The sequence below is a fragment of the Eleutherodactylus coqui genome, chromosome 7 (assembly GCF_035609145.1).
Source record: "Eleutherodactylus coqui strain aEleCoq1 chromosome 7, aEleCoq1.hap1, whole genome shotgun sequence".
NCBI lineage: Eukaryota > Metazoa > Chordata > Amphibia > Anura > Eleutherodactylidae > Eleutherodactylus > Eleutherodactylus coqui.
This window is the reverse complement of record NC_089843.1, coordinates 77302181-77322053: the sequence shown is the minus strand read 5'-3', so window position 1 is coordinate 77322053 and position 19873 is coordinate 77302181. Positions and strand designations below refer to the sequence as shown.

At 41.3% G+C, this 19873-nt stretch overlaps 1 protein-coding gene across 3 annotated transcripts in view; it reads left to right on the top strand.

The window, feature by feature from the left end:
- SLIT2 (slit guidance ligand 2) overlaps nucleotides 1-19475 on the top strand; it is a 350471-nt gene extending 330996 nt beyond the window's left edge. For 2 of the 3 annotated variants that reach the window (XM_066573234.1, XM_066573233.1), the window contains 4 exons: nucleotides 3062-3216; nucleotides 5263-5551; nucleotides 11927-12138; nucleotides 17667-19475. In XM_066573234.1, the coding sequence (XP_066429331.1) occupies nucleotides 3062-3216; nucleotides 5263-5551; nucleotides 11927-12138; nucleotides 17667-17908 (898 nt within the window). In that variant the 3' untranslated portion in view covers nucleotides 17909-19475. Of the gene's footprint in view, nucleotides 1-3061; nucleotides 3217-5262; nucleotides 5552-11926; nucleotides 12139-14976; nucleotides 15009-17666 lie in introns of all 3 variants that reach the window. The other variant, XM_066573236.1, reaches the window with a different exon arrangement.
- Nucleotides 19476-19873: the final 398 nt, after the last annotated feature.

The following is a 19873-nucleotide window of genomic DNA, read 5'->3' as shown; positions in this document are numbered from 1 at the left end:
GCCCACAAGTTTGAAAAAAAAAAGGGGAAAGATAGGTAAATGAATGCTTTTGTTTCGCCCCATTGTGCGCCGTAATTTTCATGGCTGCATAACCGGACAAAAACACGCCCATCTGTTTAAGCCCGAACTAATACGCTAACAAATTCCTCTTCAAGACCCATGTCACATGAGCATGTGTGCATTAGCTTCGCATTTTTGGCGAATGTTTGTTGCATTTTGAACATGTTTCAGCATATTTTACTATACTTTTTGCGCACACAAGTCATGCACAATTGCGCACGCAAAAAAAATGTGTACCGATGCCCTCAGCCATTGAAATGGCCAATTAGTTTAATGAGTTGAAGATGTGTTCTTTTCCTTCGCAAGTGTGCAGGAAAATAGATCATGCAGCTTTTTTGTTTTGCGTGATGCAATTGCGCACGCATAATACGCGCTTGTGAATGTAGCCATTCAAATCAATGGGTTCTATTGTCTGTATATTGACCGTGCAGAATTTTCGTGCGCAAATACGCTTATGTTACACAGGCCTAACAAATCATGTCAGGCTTGAGCAACTGTACCCTCAGTCCCGGGATCAACTCACACTGGCTATCTGTCTGTACCGCAGTCAGAGCAACTACTGACCTCTCTAGTTGCTCCCTAGCAACCTTTCACACGGGACAGAATAGGCCGTATGACAAGTAGCGGCAAACTGGCAACTGCGGATTTTGATTGAAAATGGCTAAAAAACCTGCCTGCAATTCCGCATTACAATCTGCATTTAGACCTGTGGATTTCCGCAGCTGCGGATTTTGCTGCATCCTGCGGAGTAGTTCCATCCCTTTTCTTCAGATTTCCCTGCGCACTGATGTTCCCAGTATCCCATTATGCAGGAAACTACAGCACTGCCCTATTCACTGTAGTTGTGTTGCATCACTCTTTGGCTGGGAGTTCTGCTCTGAAGGAGGGGTCTCTTTCCATTTGTTCTCCAGATCTGTGGGGGTCCTAGATCTCAGTCCCAGTAAAAAAATAAAAAAAAAAGTGGCATAACAATGAATGATGGGAATACCCCTTTAAGACATCAATGCATTGTGAATAGATGTAGCAGAAAGGAATTTTTATTACCCATTGGCCAGAAGTCTAACAAACGGACAAGCTTGAGCAGCATTAAGTCAGATGTTGTAGTGTGTGTCCCATAATCCTCCACTTGGCAGATCTGCCACCTCCACGGGACTTCCAGCGTTCTCCCTCCAAAACCAGCTTCCCATGCAGTAATTCTTCCCATTATTAGGAGAAGAATATGAGGCTCTGATGATTGGAACGAATTGTCTTTCCCTGATTTGGCATATTGTGTGTATGACAACACCAGCGACGAATTAATTAATAAATCAGGTAAAGACCGCAGAGCTGAGGCCATAAAACAGCAGTTTCAGAGGCGATTACACAGTGTGACACTTTAACTTACTGTGCTGGCTTCCAACTAGCAGTAAATAGACTGGAGAGAAAAACACTATTGTGTGCGGAGAGCAGGGGAACGGCGTCCGGTATTCACCGGGAATTAGAAATAGGATTGGGGACTGGTATATACTTACTAGCTCATAGAATCCAAGGAGCAGCTATTATAGTGAGGTACAACAGCTTTATTACTGCAGATAACATATCAGTTGTCCAGACATGGATATTCCATGTTGACACACATAGGAGCACACAGTATGTTAGGCTGAGAAAAGATATTTGTCCATCCAGTTCAGCCTATTACCCCCAATGTTGATCCAGAGGAAGGCAAAAAAAAAAACAATGCGGTATAATGTATCAGTTCCATTCCTGGAAATTGTTCATATTTCTTACCCCCATGTCTTACAATTCCACAGAGCGTCTTCCCTATAAGAGGTGCAAAGGTAACAGTTGCACCTGGAACCTGTTGTTTGGGTGGGCTTAAAGTTCCCTATGCCTCAAGACATATGGCTGGTGAGGGGCGGTTGGTACAGATTTTGCATTGGAACCCAGGAGCCTCAAGAGGGGCTTCCAGTTATGCCTCCGATGCCACCTTAGTGTTATACATCTCTGTCGTCTGTCCTAGATTTAGCGGGACAGTCCTAGATTTTGGGGGCTGTCCCACTATCCCAGGAGGCAGGAGACATGCAAAGGTTGGAGTAAAAAAAAACAAAACAATAATTACTTATCTTTTTGCTCCCCTGCCGCACTAATCTGTTACGCTACTATGGTTTCCCTAATCACTTACAGGTAACATGATCACATGATTGTGGCCCCAATCACTGACCTCAAAAGTTGAGGATAGTGCATATGAAATAATAGTGGCACAGACTGGAGGCGAGAGGAATAGAATCCTGGAATGGTAGAAATGGAAAGGACCTCCAGGGTCATTGGGTCCAACCGCCTGCTCAGTGCAGGATTCACTAATCTTCCCAGACAATGTCTGTCCAGCCTTTGTTTGAACACTTCCATTGAAGGAGAACTCACCACCTCCTATGGTAACCTGTTCCACTCATTGATCCCCCTCACTGTCTAATATCTAATCTGCGTCTGCTCCCTTTCAGTTTCATCCGATTGCTTCTAGTCTTTCCTTGTGCAAATGAGAGGGGGTATTCCAAGCAATTATTACTGATGGGCACATGCGGGGAACATTATTATTGAGGGCACATATGGGAGCATACTAGGGCATTATTACTGAGTGGGGGCATGCATGGGGTATTATTAAGGATGAGAGGGATTTATCAATATTACTAGGAGAGGGACACTAAGAGGCACTATGACTGTGAGGGGGTCATTAAGCAGTGCTATTACTATAAGAGTGTCACTGAGTGGCACCATTACTGTTACGTGACACAAAGAGAATGCCTTAGTGAAAAGAGGCATGGCATAATGGAAAATTTTGCACTACACACTTTGGAAGAATTGTCCTTCTTTTCTTCGTTCAACAGTGTAAGCACCAACATGCTGAATCCTAAATGACATAATTATAGTTTGAAGTAGGGTCAGTAGGGTATAAGTTCTGAGCAGTGATTTGCACCCTGCAGAAGTTATGTACATGGAAGCATCTCCCTCTCTCTTCTCTTTACAGTGTCGAGACTATAAACGACGGGAATTTTCACATTGTGGAACTCGTAAGCCTGGATCAAACACTGTCACTTATAGTGGATGGCGGAAACCCGAAGACCATTACTAATTTGTCAAAACAATCTTCTCTGGGCTTTGACTCCCCGCTTTATGTAGGAGGTAAAAGATATTGGTTTATCATGTCACTGATAATAGGTGCATTTATTAAGTACCTGTCACTATGATTAATATGTTTTCTGACCCCTGGATCACACATCAAACCTTTGCTGAAGGGTATTGATCAGACAAGCTGATGTTATAGACGGTTCAGCTTTCGCTGCTGGTTTGTTAGATTAATCCACTTTATAAACAAGACAAAGGGAAGAGCAGAGATGGCGGGTATACTGCATGTTATGTACGGTCATCGGCAGCAAGCTTTGAACATAGAGAATTCAAACTATAGAGTAATGGGCTTTCTGATAAGAGTATAATAGAAAAGTCACATTGCTGTGGGTATGGAAGTCAAGACCCCCAACAATTTTCAGAATAGGTCATAGCATGCTCAACCAGCTCTCCACTAATATCGGTGGTAGATACAGACTCCTCCGATCCTATCCACTAAAATGAACTATAACCATTTTGAGCAATTTCCTTTGAGAAGTCTTTGAAACTTCCCTTGATGATAAACTGATTCTAGGGTGACCCATTGTCAGGTTCTCCAAAGACTAGCTGTAAGGTGTGATGGGACCTAGCAGCTAGTGGCTAATTTCTCTATAGCACTACCACAGGGGAAATAAATATGGCTAATAACTGGAGGACTTGAGCAGAAGACCCTCCTTATCTCAGAATTGCTTAATAGGGTATCTGAACATTGGTTTTCTGAATGAGAAAATCTCCTTAAAGGGAGCCAGTCTAGTTGGGAGCAAGGGAGAGGGGCGTAAAAGTGCCTCTATCCTATTTTAGGGTCTCCAGCAGTCAGAAGAGGAACTTTGATGCTACCACAAATTCTGTGGACACGGGATTTCTCTTTGAAGACCTCCCCTCTCTGTCTAGTGACTGCTCCAAATCTCCAATTGACAGATGTAGCGGTCTCCTGGTTGGACACTAGAGCTGTCAATCAGTGTCCAACCAGAGAAGAGCACTTGAACGAGAAGTCCCGCCTGCAGACCAGTTATAATGGACAGCATCAAAGTTTGTTTTTGACTTCTGGGGACCCTTAAAGCATGGATAGATATACATTTAAACCCCTCTCCCCTGCTTCTACCTGGAACGGTTACCAGTTCTGCATCAGCAAAATTGCTGACACACTCCTAACTAGGACCATATGCAACCACCAATAAATAGAACGGGTGGCTTTCAGCACTGGAGAGAGATGATACGGATTTCAGTGGGGTGCAGGTTTCCATGACTCCAGTTAATGTTTATAAAAAGCAACCTCATGATTATCCCTTGCTTCCTCATCTATATTTGGATCTATTAGTTCTGGAGGTCTCTCCATCTTTCAGTCCCCCAAGATTGTCTCACCAGACGTGTCTACTTAAAAAACTGCTCTATTTTCTTAGCAAGATACCCATTTAATGAGCATTGCTGTTTGTTTTACTAAATATAGCACTTGACGTGCTCCATCCTCCTGATGCTATGGATGGCAGATGTTGGTGAAAAAAAAGTCTATGGTTGAGTCATGGAATAAATATCTGGTCTCTACCTAGCAACTGTGGTTATATAGACACTATCAGTGGTATTTTGGACATTTCTAAGATAATAACCATGATTAGTTTTCCAGATGCTTCCCATATGATATGACATCTAGTGCCATGAGTGGGAAGGCAGGGTAAACAAGGACTTGAAGAACTACAGTGGTGCTATAGGCTGCGTACCTCTCGAATATTACACAAGGTGTTGCCTACAGAACACATACTTTTTATATTTCATGTTATATATTAGTTAACAAATGTATAGTTATCTGCTCACAACATAGGCCATCTTGGGAATAGCTCACAATCTACATTTCCAAGAACACAAACTTTTATGGCAACCAGATTCATAGTAACCTCTAAGGAAGAACCTTAGAAATGCAACTAATTCCATCTGGATATCTTGGTTGGATTGGAAGCCATACCCCCAGTGTCATCCCACTAACCACAGAGCCACCATTTCTGTTTAATTTGTCTTAGCACAAAGTTGTTGTGTGGTGCTTATTTAATGTTGTACCTTCTGACAATGCAGGTATGCCAATAAAGAACAATGTTGCCATACTGCGTCAGTCTCCAGGACACAACGGAACTAACTTCCAAGGCTGCATACGAAATTTATATATCAATAACGATCTGCAAGACTTCAAGATGTTCAATCTGCAAACGGGAATTGTCCCCGGCTGTGAGCCCTGCCACAAGAAAGTCTGCGTGCATGGAGCATGTGTAGCCACCAGTCAGTCTGGCTTTACCTGCGAGTGCGAAGGTGGCTGGACAGGACCACTCTGTGATCAGCAGTCCAACGACCCTTGCCTAGGACACAAGTATGTGGGCAATTTATTGATATATTGCTAGAGTTGGTCATAGTTTTGCAACTTTCTAAAAGCAAGAGATAATATATTTGCTTGACGTTTATGGCAAATGAGGCTTATTCCTCTGAACGTATTTTTAAAAATCGATTAATCTTACATTAAGAAATAGAGAGAAGCTGTTTATGTTTTGCTAAAACCTCTGTGCTCTGATTCTGCCTTTAAGGGGTCGTCTGAGGAGACCTCCCGCAGTTTTCATTCCGATGGCGCCTGGTGCTCTGCTACACTCTTCTTTCAGGTTCATGTGACTTCTGCAGCCAATTACTGGCTGTATGTAACTCAGCATCAGCCCATGATTGGCTGTAGTAGTCACATGATCCTGTAGCAAGACTTTATCGCTACAGCTGGAAAAAGAGTGCAGTGGGGACTGGAACATTGAAATGGAAGCAATGGGGTATGGGGTGAGAAGATTTGAATTTAGTGTTTTCTCCCTGGACTATCCCTTTAAGAGTTGAAAAATCTGAGACAGACAGCTTGGGATCAGCTGTCTGATAATTCCATGTAAAAGACTATGGTTGTTAGGCAGTATTTCCATAGCAACTAGCCTGTCTCAAATAACTTAGACCTCATTCACAAAGGTGTATACAATGTTGCTCTATGAAAAATGCACTGTTTTCACGACATGTATGCAGATTTTTAATGTATTGCTGCATCCGTATTCACTGCGCTCGCCATGCGCAAAAAAAAACCCTAAGAAGGACCAATTGATATCAATTATTTTTCCCCTGTCTCCTGGCAACATGCATAAAAAAAATGCAATGACTATGCGTGTAATATCCGTTTTCACTGTGTTTTTGTAAATTCCTATCATTTTGGTCTGTGATATGTACTAAAATGCGACATGCTGCAAATTTTTATACACGCGTAAAAAAGGCATGTCTGAAGACACCAATTTAATTCAATAGGTCCATATTGAGACCGCACTTAGTCAGTAAAACATATGGACTGAACACGGACAGAAAATACCCCTGTGTGAATAGGCCCTTCATAGTTCAGCTCTGTGACAGATGAAAAGGGGAAAATAAGATATCTTGGCAGTAATCACGCAATGCATTGACCTCTCATCCTGCATTAGGAACCCTTTTAAGTCCAGAATCAATTCTAATGTCTATGGGCAGCTTTAAGTAGAAATTCAGATAAATGAACTTTAGAACCATCGTAGATACATTGTAGAAGATCAGGTTGGAAAAATCTGTAAACTGAAATCAGCACTGCTTTCCTGAAAGAACAGGTTGTATAGAACACTTAAAGCGGGTTTTCCAGACATTACTATTGATAACCCATCTTCAGGATGGATGATCAATAGTTGATCGTTGAGGGTCTGCCAATCATGACCACCGACGATCAGCTGATATCAGGCCAGCTGTTATTACAAACGGAACTAAAAGCTGACAGCTCCATCCACATTGCAGCGGTCCGGCTCCAATTGAATTCAAGTGATCCATAATTGATTGGAAGGGGTCTGCTGCTCAGGACTACCAGCGGTCAGCGATAGCTTTGATTGCAATTGCCAAGCCACTGGCCCTCAGCTTCTGACTCCATTCGCAATGACAGGGGGATTGAACACGGCTGATGGTCACTGAGTGTCCCAAGCAGCAGACCCCTGCCAATCAACTACTGCTGATATCGCAAGGATAGATTATTATCAATAGTAAAGTCCTAGAAATCCCCTTTATACCCTTTTAGCACTGCTCAGAGATTTTTTTTTTTATAGGAAATGTGACGCAAAATTCTAAGCAAATCTTTAACCAGCGCCCAACCAGTTTATGGTTTATGGAAATCATATTGGTCTGAGAAGATCACATTGATTGGATTTCTTCTCCTTTAAGTAGTGGCTATTGGTGGTTATAAATCCAGAGTCGCCCCCCACTACGGTGTTCATTGAGAAGAATGTGCTAATACTTAAAGCTGATTAGATCAGGCTTATGTAGGTGTATTTTGTCTTCATTGAATATTATGGCTCATGTGTTCTATGATGGAATGTATATCATAAGATCTGCCTTATTACTGAGATGTGAGTTTAACCCCTTTGACTTTTGTGATACCACGATCATTCCGAAGTGCAGCATCAACAAAGGGTGGAGGCTCCTTTTGTCCTGTGATAGGAATCCCTGGAGATAGATGATGGTTGGGTTTAAAGGGGCTATCTGGGGACAAAAATTGTAAACTATTGATAATATTATCAGAAAACAGCTAATATACAATCATTTCTATTCTGTCCTGAATCATGGATTTAAAATCCGGTCATGTAGTGTCGGAAGCCCTGTTTCCTCCAACTTGATGACATGCCGATACATCTCCATGTGATGGAGGGCTTGTGCTCCCTGTCCTGTGTGTAGGCACATGGTGAAGCAGGTGGCGATAAATAAGGAGCTGCCAGTAGGCAAGACAGCAGCATAGCCACACCAGAACAACTCAAGAAATAAATACTGTACCAGAACTAAGCTTATAGCATAAATACAGCACCAGAACTAAGTACATAAATGCAGTAGTAGAACCAAGCTCGTAACATAAATACAGCATGAACCAACCTGAGTACACAAATATAGCACCAGAACCAAGCTCAGCACATAAATTGAGCACCATAACCAAGCTTATAACATAAATACAACACCAGAACTAAGCTCAGTACATAGATACAATACCAGAATCAAACTCATAATATAAATACAGCAGGAACCAAGCTCATAACATAAATAGAGCACCAGAACCAAGCTTAGTACATAAGGACAATATGAGAACCAAACTCATAACATAAACTCAGTAGCAGAACTAAGCGACTGTGTGGCGGGGTTGCCAATATGCTGACAGTGGCGCCTTGAAACATCAGAGGGGAGGAGACAAAGCTAGGAGGAGGAGGGTTCATGTAGCCACACAAGATACTGTTACAAGGAAGAAGATTATGTGGCCAGGTGGACCTAAGGGTGGCAATTGCCCCTATCCTACTTCCACTTGGTGCTCCTCCTACAAGTTGATGGTGGGCACCCTGTGTGACTTTACAGGTCAGACATAGCTACGGCCAGCCATGCTGCTTATTATATAAATTGGCAGTCCTTCGTAACTGACACTTACCTCTATACATGCTCATACAGGAAAGGCTGGCGATCATTGATTGGCCTTCTGAATCAATAAGTGACAGGTTATACTGAGTCTCAGCCCCTCCTGCTGTATAATGTAGTGCCTCATTGGACACCATGTTTAATGTGACATGTTCACTTCAAAAATATTCTAATGACATCTAAATAGAATTAATTATTAAGGTGATTGCACGCCCCCCCCCCCCCATTCACCAGATCCGCACTCCCATTCCTAAGAAAATTACCCAAAAATTGTAGGTGTAAAAATGCGCTCCCTTCTCCTCATTAGCAGTCAGCATACAAGTATATGTAACCTGGCTGGACATCAGAACCCGAGCAATCCGCTTGCATCAACACAACGCAGTTTCAGGACAGCGTGATAAATATTTAGGGGCGGCCAGACGAATTTCTGTCTAGAAAAGCTTCTCTTTAATCTTTTTAAGAATGTCTGTTTTCTAAGGTTCTGGCATAAAGTTTCTTATCACTTCTAAACTACTTTTCTGCCTTTTGGTTTTCCCTTTCCTCAGCCTTTGCCTCCTAGCTTCTATGTCATTTTTATATTGAATTTATGCCGCTCTGACAGCTCGCAGCTGAAAGATGTTCGCAGTACCTAGCACATATGCTGCTCTTGGCAGAATTACAGCTCAGACTTGGAGACAATTTATTTGTTTATTATAATTGTTGAGAAGGGTGTGAAATTCTTTGTAACATTTTTAAAGAGGGAGGATTCTGGTAGTGGCGACTAGTAGTTGGAGATGGTTTCCAGATGTACGAATGATGTGTTAAAGGGGCAATCCGTCTATGTTACTGTGCCAGTGTGTCTTATTACACTTATCTGTACTGTTAGGTTACAGATGTAGCCAGAGGCGTCACTTGAAGCTTCTGGGCCCCAATGCAAAATCTGTAATGGGGCCCCGACTATAATGCTTTAGTCATAGTACTAGGCTCCCTATATGCAAAAGAGAAGCCCCCAAGGCTCCTGGGCCCGGGTGCAACCGCATCCCCTGCATCCTCTATAGTTACGCCCCTGGATGTAGCAGAGCTGAGAATCTCAAATGGTGATCTAATACCAATTATCTGAAGTTTTAATGGGTAAATGTTATATTTTACATATAACTAATTGTAATCTTCATGCATCGTCTTCCAGTACCTCAGTGCGTTATCTAAGTACAGCCTTAAAAGAGTTCTGCCAAGTTGTAAAGTTATCCTTTCTCCTCTATCAAATAGGGAATAACTTTATCGGGATGAGGGTCCAACTGCTGAGCCCCACACTGATCTGAGGAAGGTCCCTGCATGAATGAAGCGGCTGTTGTGCATGCATGCCGCAGATCCATCTATTTCAATTATGGTGTCGGAGGTTGCCAAGCACTCATACTCAGCAATTTCTGGCGTTCCCATACATGACCTCTTCTTTCTTCATGCAGAGGCCATCGGAAGCCCAATTCTCGGGATCAGTAGGGGTCCCGGCAGTTGGGCCCCGACCGATCATAGAGTTAATCTCTATCCTGTGGATAGGGGATAACTTTACAACTTGGCACAACCCCTTTGAAGGCTGTACTGAGAAAGCACTGAGTTACTGTAAGATAATGCATGAAGATTAGACGTAATAATATGGAAAATATAATAGGGGATAACTTTATAAATTGGCACAACCTCTTCAAAGCGACCCTCCAGTTCTGGGGCAAAATTCTTTTCAGGGACCAGAGGGGGAAGTTATATAACCTACTGTTGGCCTTCTGTGCTGTTCTTCCTCCAGGCCACCAAGTAGAGATGCTTTTGAAGTGAAATGTTATTGAATCCACATAAATCAATACCGCTAGTAAATAGACCAATTTGTATGCTTAGACAACGTTTCGCATAGTTATACCCTTCAGCAGGCATATGTTGGTGTAAGAGGCTAGATGGTGACCTGGCCAAGGCCCAAAAATGTCAAATGAATAACTTTTAAGGATGATAGTACTGTGAGTGGTCTCAGAGGTCGCTGACATCCTTTTTTAACCCGATGAAGGGTTTCACTACCCAAAACATCACATATGTATACAAATTAGAGTCTATTTAACAGCACTATTGATTTATTTGGATCTAATAACATTGCACTTCAGGAGTATCTTCACTTAGTGTCCTGTTTCTTCTATAGGTGGACTAAGTGAGAAGTGGTCTACTCGTCAGGAACCTGCACCCATTTGAGAGTTGTGCGGCCTAAACACTAATACATTTTACCTAATTCACCAAATTAGTAGTGCTCAATTACCAATGCCTTATAACTGCTATCTGATTGGCTACTGCTTGCTCATGTCATCAGCAATAGCCAATCAGAGAGCAACACGTGGTGTACATTAGTTAGCAGCTTGTGCCAGCCATCTTGGACAACTGAAGACGGGGCCTGGAACCAGACAGTCAGAGGCACAGGTCATTTAAGCCTCTCTAGTCCTGAGCCATAATTTTGTCCAGGACCTGAAGGTCACTAAAAGTGATAAATTCAACACTATTACATTCGGAATAGAATTTTATTTTCTATTTTGCTACATAAAATAAATGATCAACCAATGGAAGGATCTCATTTCATCTATACAGATAAGAATATGGCTGATTATATGTGATAATGTGGTTGGCTTTGCCATCTGTATTTTGAGTTTACTGTCCCCCTTTAAAGGGATTGCACAGAGTTAGAAACAACATGTCTGGTTTCATCCAAAAACAGCACCACAGCTGTCCACAGGATGTTGGGGGATTGCAGTCTGGCTCCATTGAAATGAATGTGGCTGTGTTGTAATACCACACACAACCTGTGGACAGGTGTGGCGCTGTTTTAAGATAAAGAAGTAATATTTTACTGTTCCTGTGCAGCCCCTTTATTGGCATTTAACAAATGCAACTACTAAATGTTGAGTAACTGAGCGACCTTGAGCCTCAGTTTTATCCTATTTTTGTTTTATTTGCATGCAGAGCTGCAATCAGAATTCTGCTGGATCCCTGTTACTAAAGAGCAGTGTATTTTGGGAGGTCATATAACAGAGCACAATTGGATATAAGAAGTTAGGTTACAAGATCGACAAAGGAGAGTAGACAAAAATAATCTTTCCAAAGTTAGCTAGTAGAAATTTGGAAGCAGCTTTGGATGTGAATTGAGAATAAAACAGTATGACTCTTAAAGTCAGTACAAAATAACACAAGTAAAGCACAGGTACAACGATGACCCGGTGCTGGTCTGTGTATGCGGATAGTCTGGATCATTTTTTGCTATATTTTTCAGGTGTGTACATGGGACCTGTCTTCCCATCAATGCATTTTCCTACAGCTGTAAATGTTCCTCCGGCTATCTGGGAGTCCTGTGTGATGAAGCTGAAGAACAGATTAACCCTTGCCAGTCACTGAAGTGTAAACATGGGAAGTGTAGGATCTCAGGCCTGGAGAAGGCTTATTGTGAGTGCAACGCTGGTTACACCGGAGACAGCTGTGATAAAGGTAAATCACATAGTCTGTAATATTTGCGTGCATGTGTAATATATATGTGTGCGTGTGAGTATATGTATGTGTATGTGTGTGTATATGTGTATATATATATATATATATATATATATATATATATATATATATATATATATATATATATATAAAATGTGGATGAATTGTCGGTTTCTTTACTTTGCAGATTTCTTATTGGTTCCTTATGGGGGTTTGTTATATTTTTGTTGTTTTGTAGCTTTTTAAAGAACATCTCATCAAAGCAGGGTGTGAACTCAACAGTGCCATACAAATCATTCTTTATTTGTCTCTCAAAAATAACATAGTTTTGTTGCTTTCTTTATATCTCAGTGTCTTTTTCTCTGTTTTTTAATGAAAAATCTTAAATTAAGTATATAATATATTCTTATTAATCATTTTTCACTTCATCTAGTTCTCATTTGTGTCCACCTTCTATTATGTAAAGTATGCAAAAAGTGCCTCAGGGTGTACACCGAGCTTATTAACAACAGCTAACACCAAAATTGCCCAAAGGGAAAGAACCCCCCTTGGTTGAAAATCCTCATTATAATCTAACTTTTGTTGAAATAAAAAAAACTAAGAGGCATAGGAATTAAAAATACAAACACATGCCTAAGAAAGCTGGGAGCGCTGAGCCATGTATAATATATACCATTCAATGCTGCTGCAATATGCTGTAGACTGGGCTTTATAGAGATCTTCTAATTGCCTCTAAGACTCTGATCACAATAACATCATGACTTCGACCAAAGAACAAAGCCATGGCAACTGTAGCAGATCCATTTTCAGATGGAGCCTGGCATACTATTATACCCATCAGCTTATAAAGGGGTTTACTATTGGGGTTCTGGTATTTTTGATGGCACACAACCCATCCCCTCAATACATCTTTGACAACCCGCCCCCTCAATACATCATTGACACACATAGTCTGCGATCCTCACAAGACCTACTTCTCTGCTCTCCTCTTGTCTGCTGCTCCATCATCCATCTCTAATATTTCTCCAATCCATCCCCAAACTCTGGAATTCAGTATCCCAATGCATCAGACTCTCTTCCCCCTTAGAAACCTTCAAAAGTAACCTGAAGACCGACCTCTTCATAAATGTTTACATATGTTGCTGTGTTGCTAACCACACTATCATACTAGCACTTTCTACCCTCACCTACTATCTCCTTCCCCCTCCCTTCTTGATTGTAAATTCCTCATGGGCGGGGTCTTCTTTCTCTCCGCATGGGCGGGGTCTTCTCTCTCCGCATGGGCGGGGTCTTCTCTCTCCGCATGGGCGGGGTCTTCTCTCTCTCCGCATGGGCGGGGTCTTCTCTCTCTCCGCATGGGCGGGGTCTTCTCTCTCTCCGCATGGGCAGAGTCTTCTCTCTCTCCGCATGGGCAGAGTCTTCTCTCTCTCCGCATGGGCAGAGTCTTCTCTCTCTCCGCATGGGCAGAGTCTTCTCTCTCTCCGCATGGGCAGAGTCTTCTCTCTCTCCGCATGGGCAGAGTCTTCTCTCTCTCCGCATGGGCAGAGTCTTCTCTCTCTCCGCATGGGCGGGGTCTTCTCTCACTCATTTACTTCATGTTAATTGTACTGTATTTGTTAAAACTCTGATGTAATGTACTTAAACCGCAAATTCATATGTACAGCATCCTAAAACTAATGATGTTTAAAATAAGTAATAATGACAAAAATAGTGCTTCAGACTTGCTGTCAAAAATACCAGAATCCCCTCATAGCAAACCAAGTATAGCACAAATGTGATTGAAGCCCAAACCTTTGCACTCTGCATTCTCTAATATTTTTGAAGTATGGCTATTTTCAGATCAAAGCAGGAGTTGCAAAAATATAGTCCATGAATACAATAATTTAAGCAATAACACAAAAACAGGTCATACAGTACCTTGAATATTTGGCATTGCTCTATATTAAATTAGAGAATAACATTTCTATATTTTTTTCATATCCCATAAAAATTACATTTTCAACCTATTTTAATATGGTATGGAACGTAAACTATAATCTAGCCTGATCATGCTTATAATTATATTCTTGTTTATTATTATCAAAGTTCCCTAAACAGTTCCAAAAATATCTTATATTAAAGTGATTTTCCAGGCAAACACTATTGATGGCCTATCTAATTTCCAGGTATCCGCCGCTCAGGATTCCTGATTGTCTAGCTACTGTCAGTGCAGCGGGGCCAGACATTGCCATCGGGGTTGGAGTAGGAAGTCTCAAAGACGGATTCACTCCCCCTAAAATCAATGGGAGCGAAACTTCCTCTGAGGCGTCTTGCTCTAACCCTAATACGGCGCTAGAAGTGTAATAGGCAGTTTCACTCCCATTGAAATCAATGGTAGTGAAGCTGTCTCTAAGACTTCCTGTTCCAACCCCAATGACAATGTTTGACCCACCACTCTGACAGTGGGCCGGATAATAAGCTCATCACCAGGGGTCTTGAGCAATTGATTCCCAACAATTAATTATTGATGACCTATTTTAACGCCTCTAAGACGTGTGATGTTTTTTGTTTTTTATGTCCCATGCTTACGATAGGGCATTAAAGGGGTTGTATGGTATTTGAAAAACAATATTATTGTAATTTAGCCCCATTCAGAGCTGTAGTACCATCCCCAGTCCATGGACAAGCGTGGCACTGTGGCTCTGGAAGAAACCAGTCATGTTTCTCTGATTTCATACAACCGTTCTACTGTATGTGTACTTATCTGTATAGTGTTATGTTACGTTTCTTCTCTATGTTCTGTAATGGACAATGATTCCACACTTTGTCTTATCTCAAACTTTGCTCTTCACCCTTCAGCCTTCACTGATTTATCACAGAGAATTCCACAGGTGAGACGGTCGAAACACAAGGAATCATTTCTTTTCCTTTCTCCTCCCGCCTTTCATTGTGGTGTCTCCTTCCTCCATATATCAATGTCTTCCCCTTTCTTTTTCCTCAGCTGGCATTTATTTATTTGGTTTTCGGCATCAATGTGACTGGGAAAATGGGGAACGGGGCCAGGGAAGTGATTAACAGATGGCTCATTTTTAGCTGGTTTATACTTTGGTAATTTATGAAGCTAGTGGAATGTAACTTGTATTAAGCAACAGATTGAATAATATTGAGCTGGAGGTCTAATAAATTAAATTGCATGCTCTCCGAAACAGTTCCCTCATGTAAACAGAACCAGCTGTTCAGGCAACGAACAGTAAATGTGTAGTTTTGCATTAAAGAGCTGAGATTTAAGCCACCAATTTTGCTGTCACTGTAATAATGTTGTATTTATTGCTTATAGACTCTGAGAATTAGAAAAAAAATGATGGTCATAGAAATAAATTTGAGGCCAATGTCCACCATGGTTTAATATTTTGTGTCATGATGACCTTTCCGGGATTTCAGTGCCTAATACTCCTGCCTTTCAGCAGATAATGGTTATTGAAAATAAACTGGTGGCCAGTGGTCCATAATGGCTGTAGATACACACCAAATGGACACTTTTTATTAGTCACATCGGCCCTTTCCCAATTGGAGCTTCCTGTATGGAAATTAGACCCATAACCCCGAAGTTTTCTGTGGATCAGTTTCAGGGTGAATCCACATTACAATAGGAAAAGACAGCGATCTGAGCAACTTTGAATAAGATCTGGTCATCAGTGCTAGACTAGCCAGGGCCAGGATTTCATACACTGCCAACCTTGTGGGGTTTTCTTGTGCAGCGGTCTGGAGAATATATCAAGAATGATGTGATCCAGGAAAAACATCGAGTGAAAGGAGAAAAGTTGTAGACGAAAAGGGTTAGAGAAGGTTGTCAAGAATTATTCTGATGAACAGGTGGTGCGCAGTCAAGCAAATTGCAGCCAAATACTGTACAATGCTGGTGCTCTAACTAATGTGTCCAAGCACACAACTCATCAACTTTAGCACAGATGGGTTACAACCGGAGACAATCGCTCCTAGTGCCGTTGCTAAGGTAAAAAAAAAAGAGAAGACTCCAGTAGGCAAAAGAGCATAAAAATTAGATCACTGAGCAGTGGAAAACCATCTCCTGGTCAGATAAATGCAGATTTCTGTTGCACCATCCTAATGAGAGGGTCAGAATTTGGCACAAGCAACATGAATTGTTCAGAGTATGTTAGTACCTCTCGAATTTGCAGCAACTGCAAGAAGCTTTTCTGTCAGCATGGGCCAATATTCCTTTAGAATGATTTCAACACCCAGTGGAATCTATGATGCAATGTATTGAATCAGTTCTGATGGCCAAAGAAGATCCAACGCGCTGCTAAATGTGTGCCTCTAATTAAGTGGCCCTTCAGTTTATTATTAGAGATGAGCGAGTATACTCGCTAAGGCACTACTCGCTCGAGTAATGTGCCTTAGCAGAGTATCTCCCGGCTCGTCCCTAAAAATTCGGGGGCCACTGCGGCTGACAGGCGAGTTGCGGCAGGGAGCAGGGGGGGAGAGAGGGAGAGAGAGATCTCCCCTCCGTTCCTCCCCGCTCTTCCCCGCCGGCCCCCGAATCTTTAGGGACGAGCAGGGAGATACTCAGCTAAGGCACATTACTCGAGCGAGTAGTGCCTTGGCGAGTATACTCGCTCATCTCTATTTATTATGCATTGATAAGGTTGAAGTTAGGTAATGTCCACCTTCACAACCAATTTTTTAATTGTTCTAAAATGAAAAATGAAGCAACCATTCCATCAGTCTTTCCAGCAGTAAAGCTTAGTAGGCATCTATGCATACCAGCCCTGGGAGACTTCACCAGGACCCGGGCTGCCTTGCTAATCCATCCTACGATCGTTTCATGGAGGGAGATGATGGGGTGCTGGAAGGACCTCACTTTCCCTCTAGCTGGCTTCTTAGACATGCAGTCAGTGTTGACTATGGCATCTACATAGCTAACTTCAATCGCAACTATTGCCGGCATTTGTCAGCTGTTAAAAGCTGACAGCCGCCAAGTATAGAGTAGGCTTGGCTCCATTTTTGCATTGGCTCTGTTCATGTTATGCAGTCGGAAGGCCGTAAAAGTATCCACTTTTGAACAAAATGGCATACTAAAATCATTATCAGTCATTAATCAGTGAGCAAACTCTCCTTGGTATTAAGACTAAAAGAAGTCATGTGCAAATTACCCCAGTTTATGACAATGCACAATTGGAGGCCATTTCTGTATTGGACTGAAGGGGGCGGGGGTTAATGTGGAATATTTTAACTGTACATGCAGTAACCTGATTTCTTACAACTGAAGTGTCCAAAATTCAAGGCAACGGATTTAGAATCAATTTCTGTCCGTAACAAAACTGTTCGAACATTAGTGATCATAACCTGCCATTATTTTTGTCTTACGGTATATTTGAGAATTTTTGCTCAGTTTCAGCCCAAATTGCAAATAGTATTTGAAGTATATTAACAGAATGTTATTCAATAAAGTAGAAAAGGACTCAAAATCTTAAATTTTTCCAAAATTTGCAAGATGCCGAAGTTTTAATTTGCTCTCATTTTGTTCACAGAAATCTCTTGCCGAGGGGAACGGATCCGAGATTATTACCAAAAACAGCAAGGTTATGCAGCTTGCCAGACGACCGAGAAGGTATCGCGACTAGAATGCCGAGGGGGGTGCGCAAACGGTCAATGCTGCAGACCACTGAGAAGTAAGCGACGGAAATACATTTTTGAGTGCACCGACGGCACCTCATTTGTGGACGAAATCGAGAAAGTCATAAAGTGTGGCTGTACAAATTGCCCCTCCTAAATATGTAACCTTCAGAAGCCCTTTGAAAATGTTGTATACCTTTTATGACCGTGTTGGACTAATTCAAACTTGATAGTGGAAAATATTTGAATTATATTGTAAAATACAGAAACAGACATATTTTTATTAAGAAAAAAAAAAAAAGTAAATGACATTTTCCTCACTGGCAATTTGAAAAAAGAAAAAAGTTTTAACATTTTTAAAGCAAGACTTCTCATTAAGAAGAGATATCGGAAGAACAATGATTCTAAGTGTACGGAGAGGTCTCTTGATGGAAGGGAACTACAACTGCTGTTCGACATGGTTTGCTCATTAACAGATGCTGGAAAATCAGTGTAAAAAAAAAAAATCGACGAGGAGACTTCGAAATTGGTTAACATATCAGCATTGATGAGCCCTGCCGATTGGTGAGCCACATGTTTAATAAAAGACAAGCTGTGAATGATAAGGGATCAAGTTGATTCTGTCTCTTGCATTGAGTTGACCCTACCTGATCAGCTAAGGCGTATTAAGGAACTCTGCGCATTCCAAGTCATCTGGAAAGGAACCGTAATGGGGACGGACATTAGCCCAGAGTAGACTTCAGGTTCGAAAAATGTTATTGTCACGTTATAGCACAAGAAGCTTAAAGAAGTCTTCATCTAGCCATTTTTCCAGTATTATCTTGTTTTTGTAATATAAAAAATTAACTGGGCCATTAGTAAAGAAAAAGTCTGGTAGTTTTTTAATTAGGAATAATTTTGCAAAAGGTTTATAAAACAGTATTCGGAATATGAATGAAACATATTTATTGTATCAGAGTACATCATTCTTAACAATTTTAGGTTATCCCTTTTTTCAATGCTTTAATATATATTAATTTATATTTGTCCTGATATTTTTCTATTTTGGTAAACACAAAATGACTCGGAGTCAGGATCTTTTTTTCTCTTATAGAAGTAACATAGAAAATTGTGTCTGATAGATTTGTTTTGTCTGGTATGTGTTCGCTAATGTGGTTGTGTAGCCGGCAATGCCATCCGAATCTGGTGGCCTTGCCGGAAAATGTACATTAGAGTGTCTTCACATTAGATCGAAATTATATAGAAGTATTTTTTCCCTACATATAATATAAATATAATGTATATTTACGTAAAACTAAAATTGTGTTCTAGGCATACAAATGTCTCTAGGCTTTAGTAAATCCTTTCTATCCCCCTCCCCCCTCCCATGAAGTTTTATCTGTCTTATGGGGCAGTTTCTACTGTTCCGAAATTGTGATTTTTATGTCCCCATAATAAGACTACCATAGTATTATGTGGTTCCCATGTTAATATGCTGCTGCTAAACTACAGTATATGATTGTTAATGGTTGGTAGTGGGCTGTGCTCTTCTTTCCTTAAATAAAGAAAACAACAGGCACTCTGTACAAAAAAAAAACATTTGTTAAGTTCAGCATTTTTTAAATTTGTATTTACAAAAAAAAAAAAATAGGTGTACATGTGTAATATCGCGTGTTTTGTCTTACTTGGACTGATATCAGTAATGCAACTGATGTTTGTAAATTAAACAGATATTACTTCCATAACTTCTGACTCCTCTCTGTCAACTTTTGAAGGTCACTTTAAAACAACTCTGTATGTAGTATAACTTTATATGAGTATAACACATAGGTTAAAACTAGAGATGAGCGAGCACGCTCGGATAAATCAGCTACTCAAGCGAGCATCGCTCTTCTTGAGTAACTGCTTACTGGTCCGAGCAGGCTCGGGGGGGCGGCGGAGGAAAGAGAGAGATCTCTCTCTCCCCCCCCCCCCCCCGCTCACCCCTGTTTACCCCCCCCTTCCCCGAGCATGCTCGGACCAGTAAGCAGTTACTTGAGAAGAGCGATGCTCGCTTGAGTAACTGCTTTATCCGAGCGTGCTCGCTCATCTCTAGTTACAACGTCTCTACGTAGTGCTAATACCTTCATTCTTTCCTTTAGCA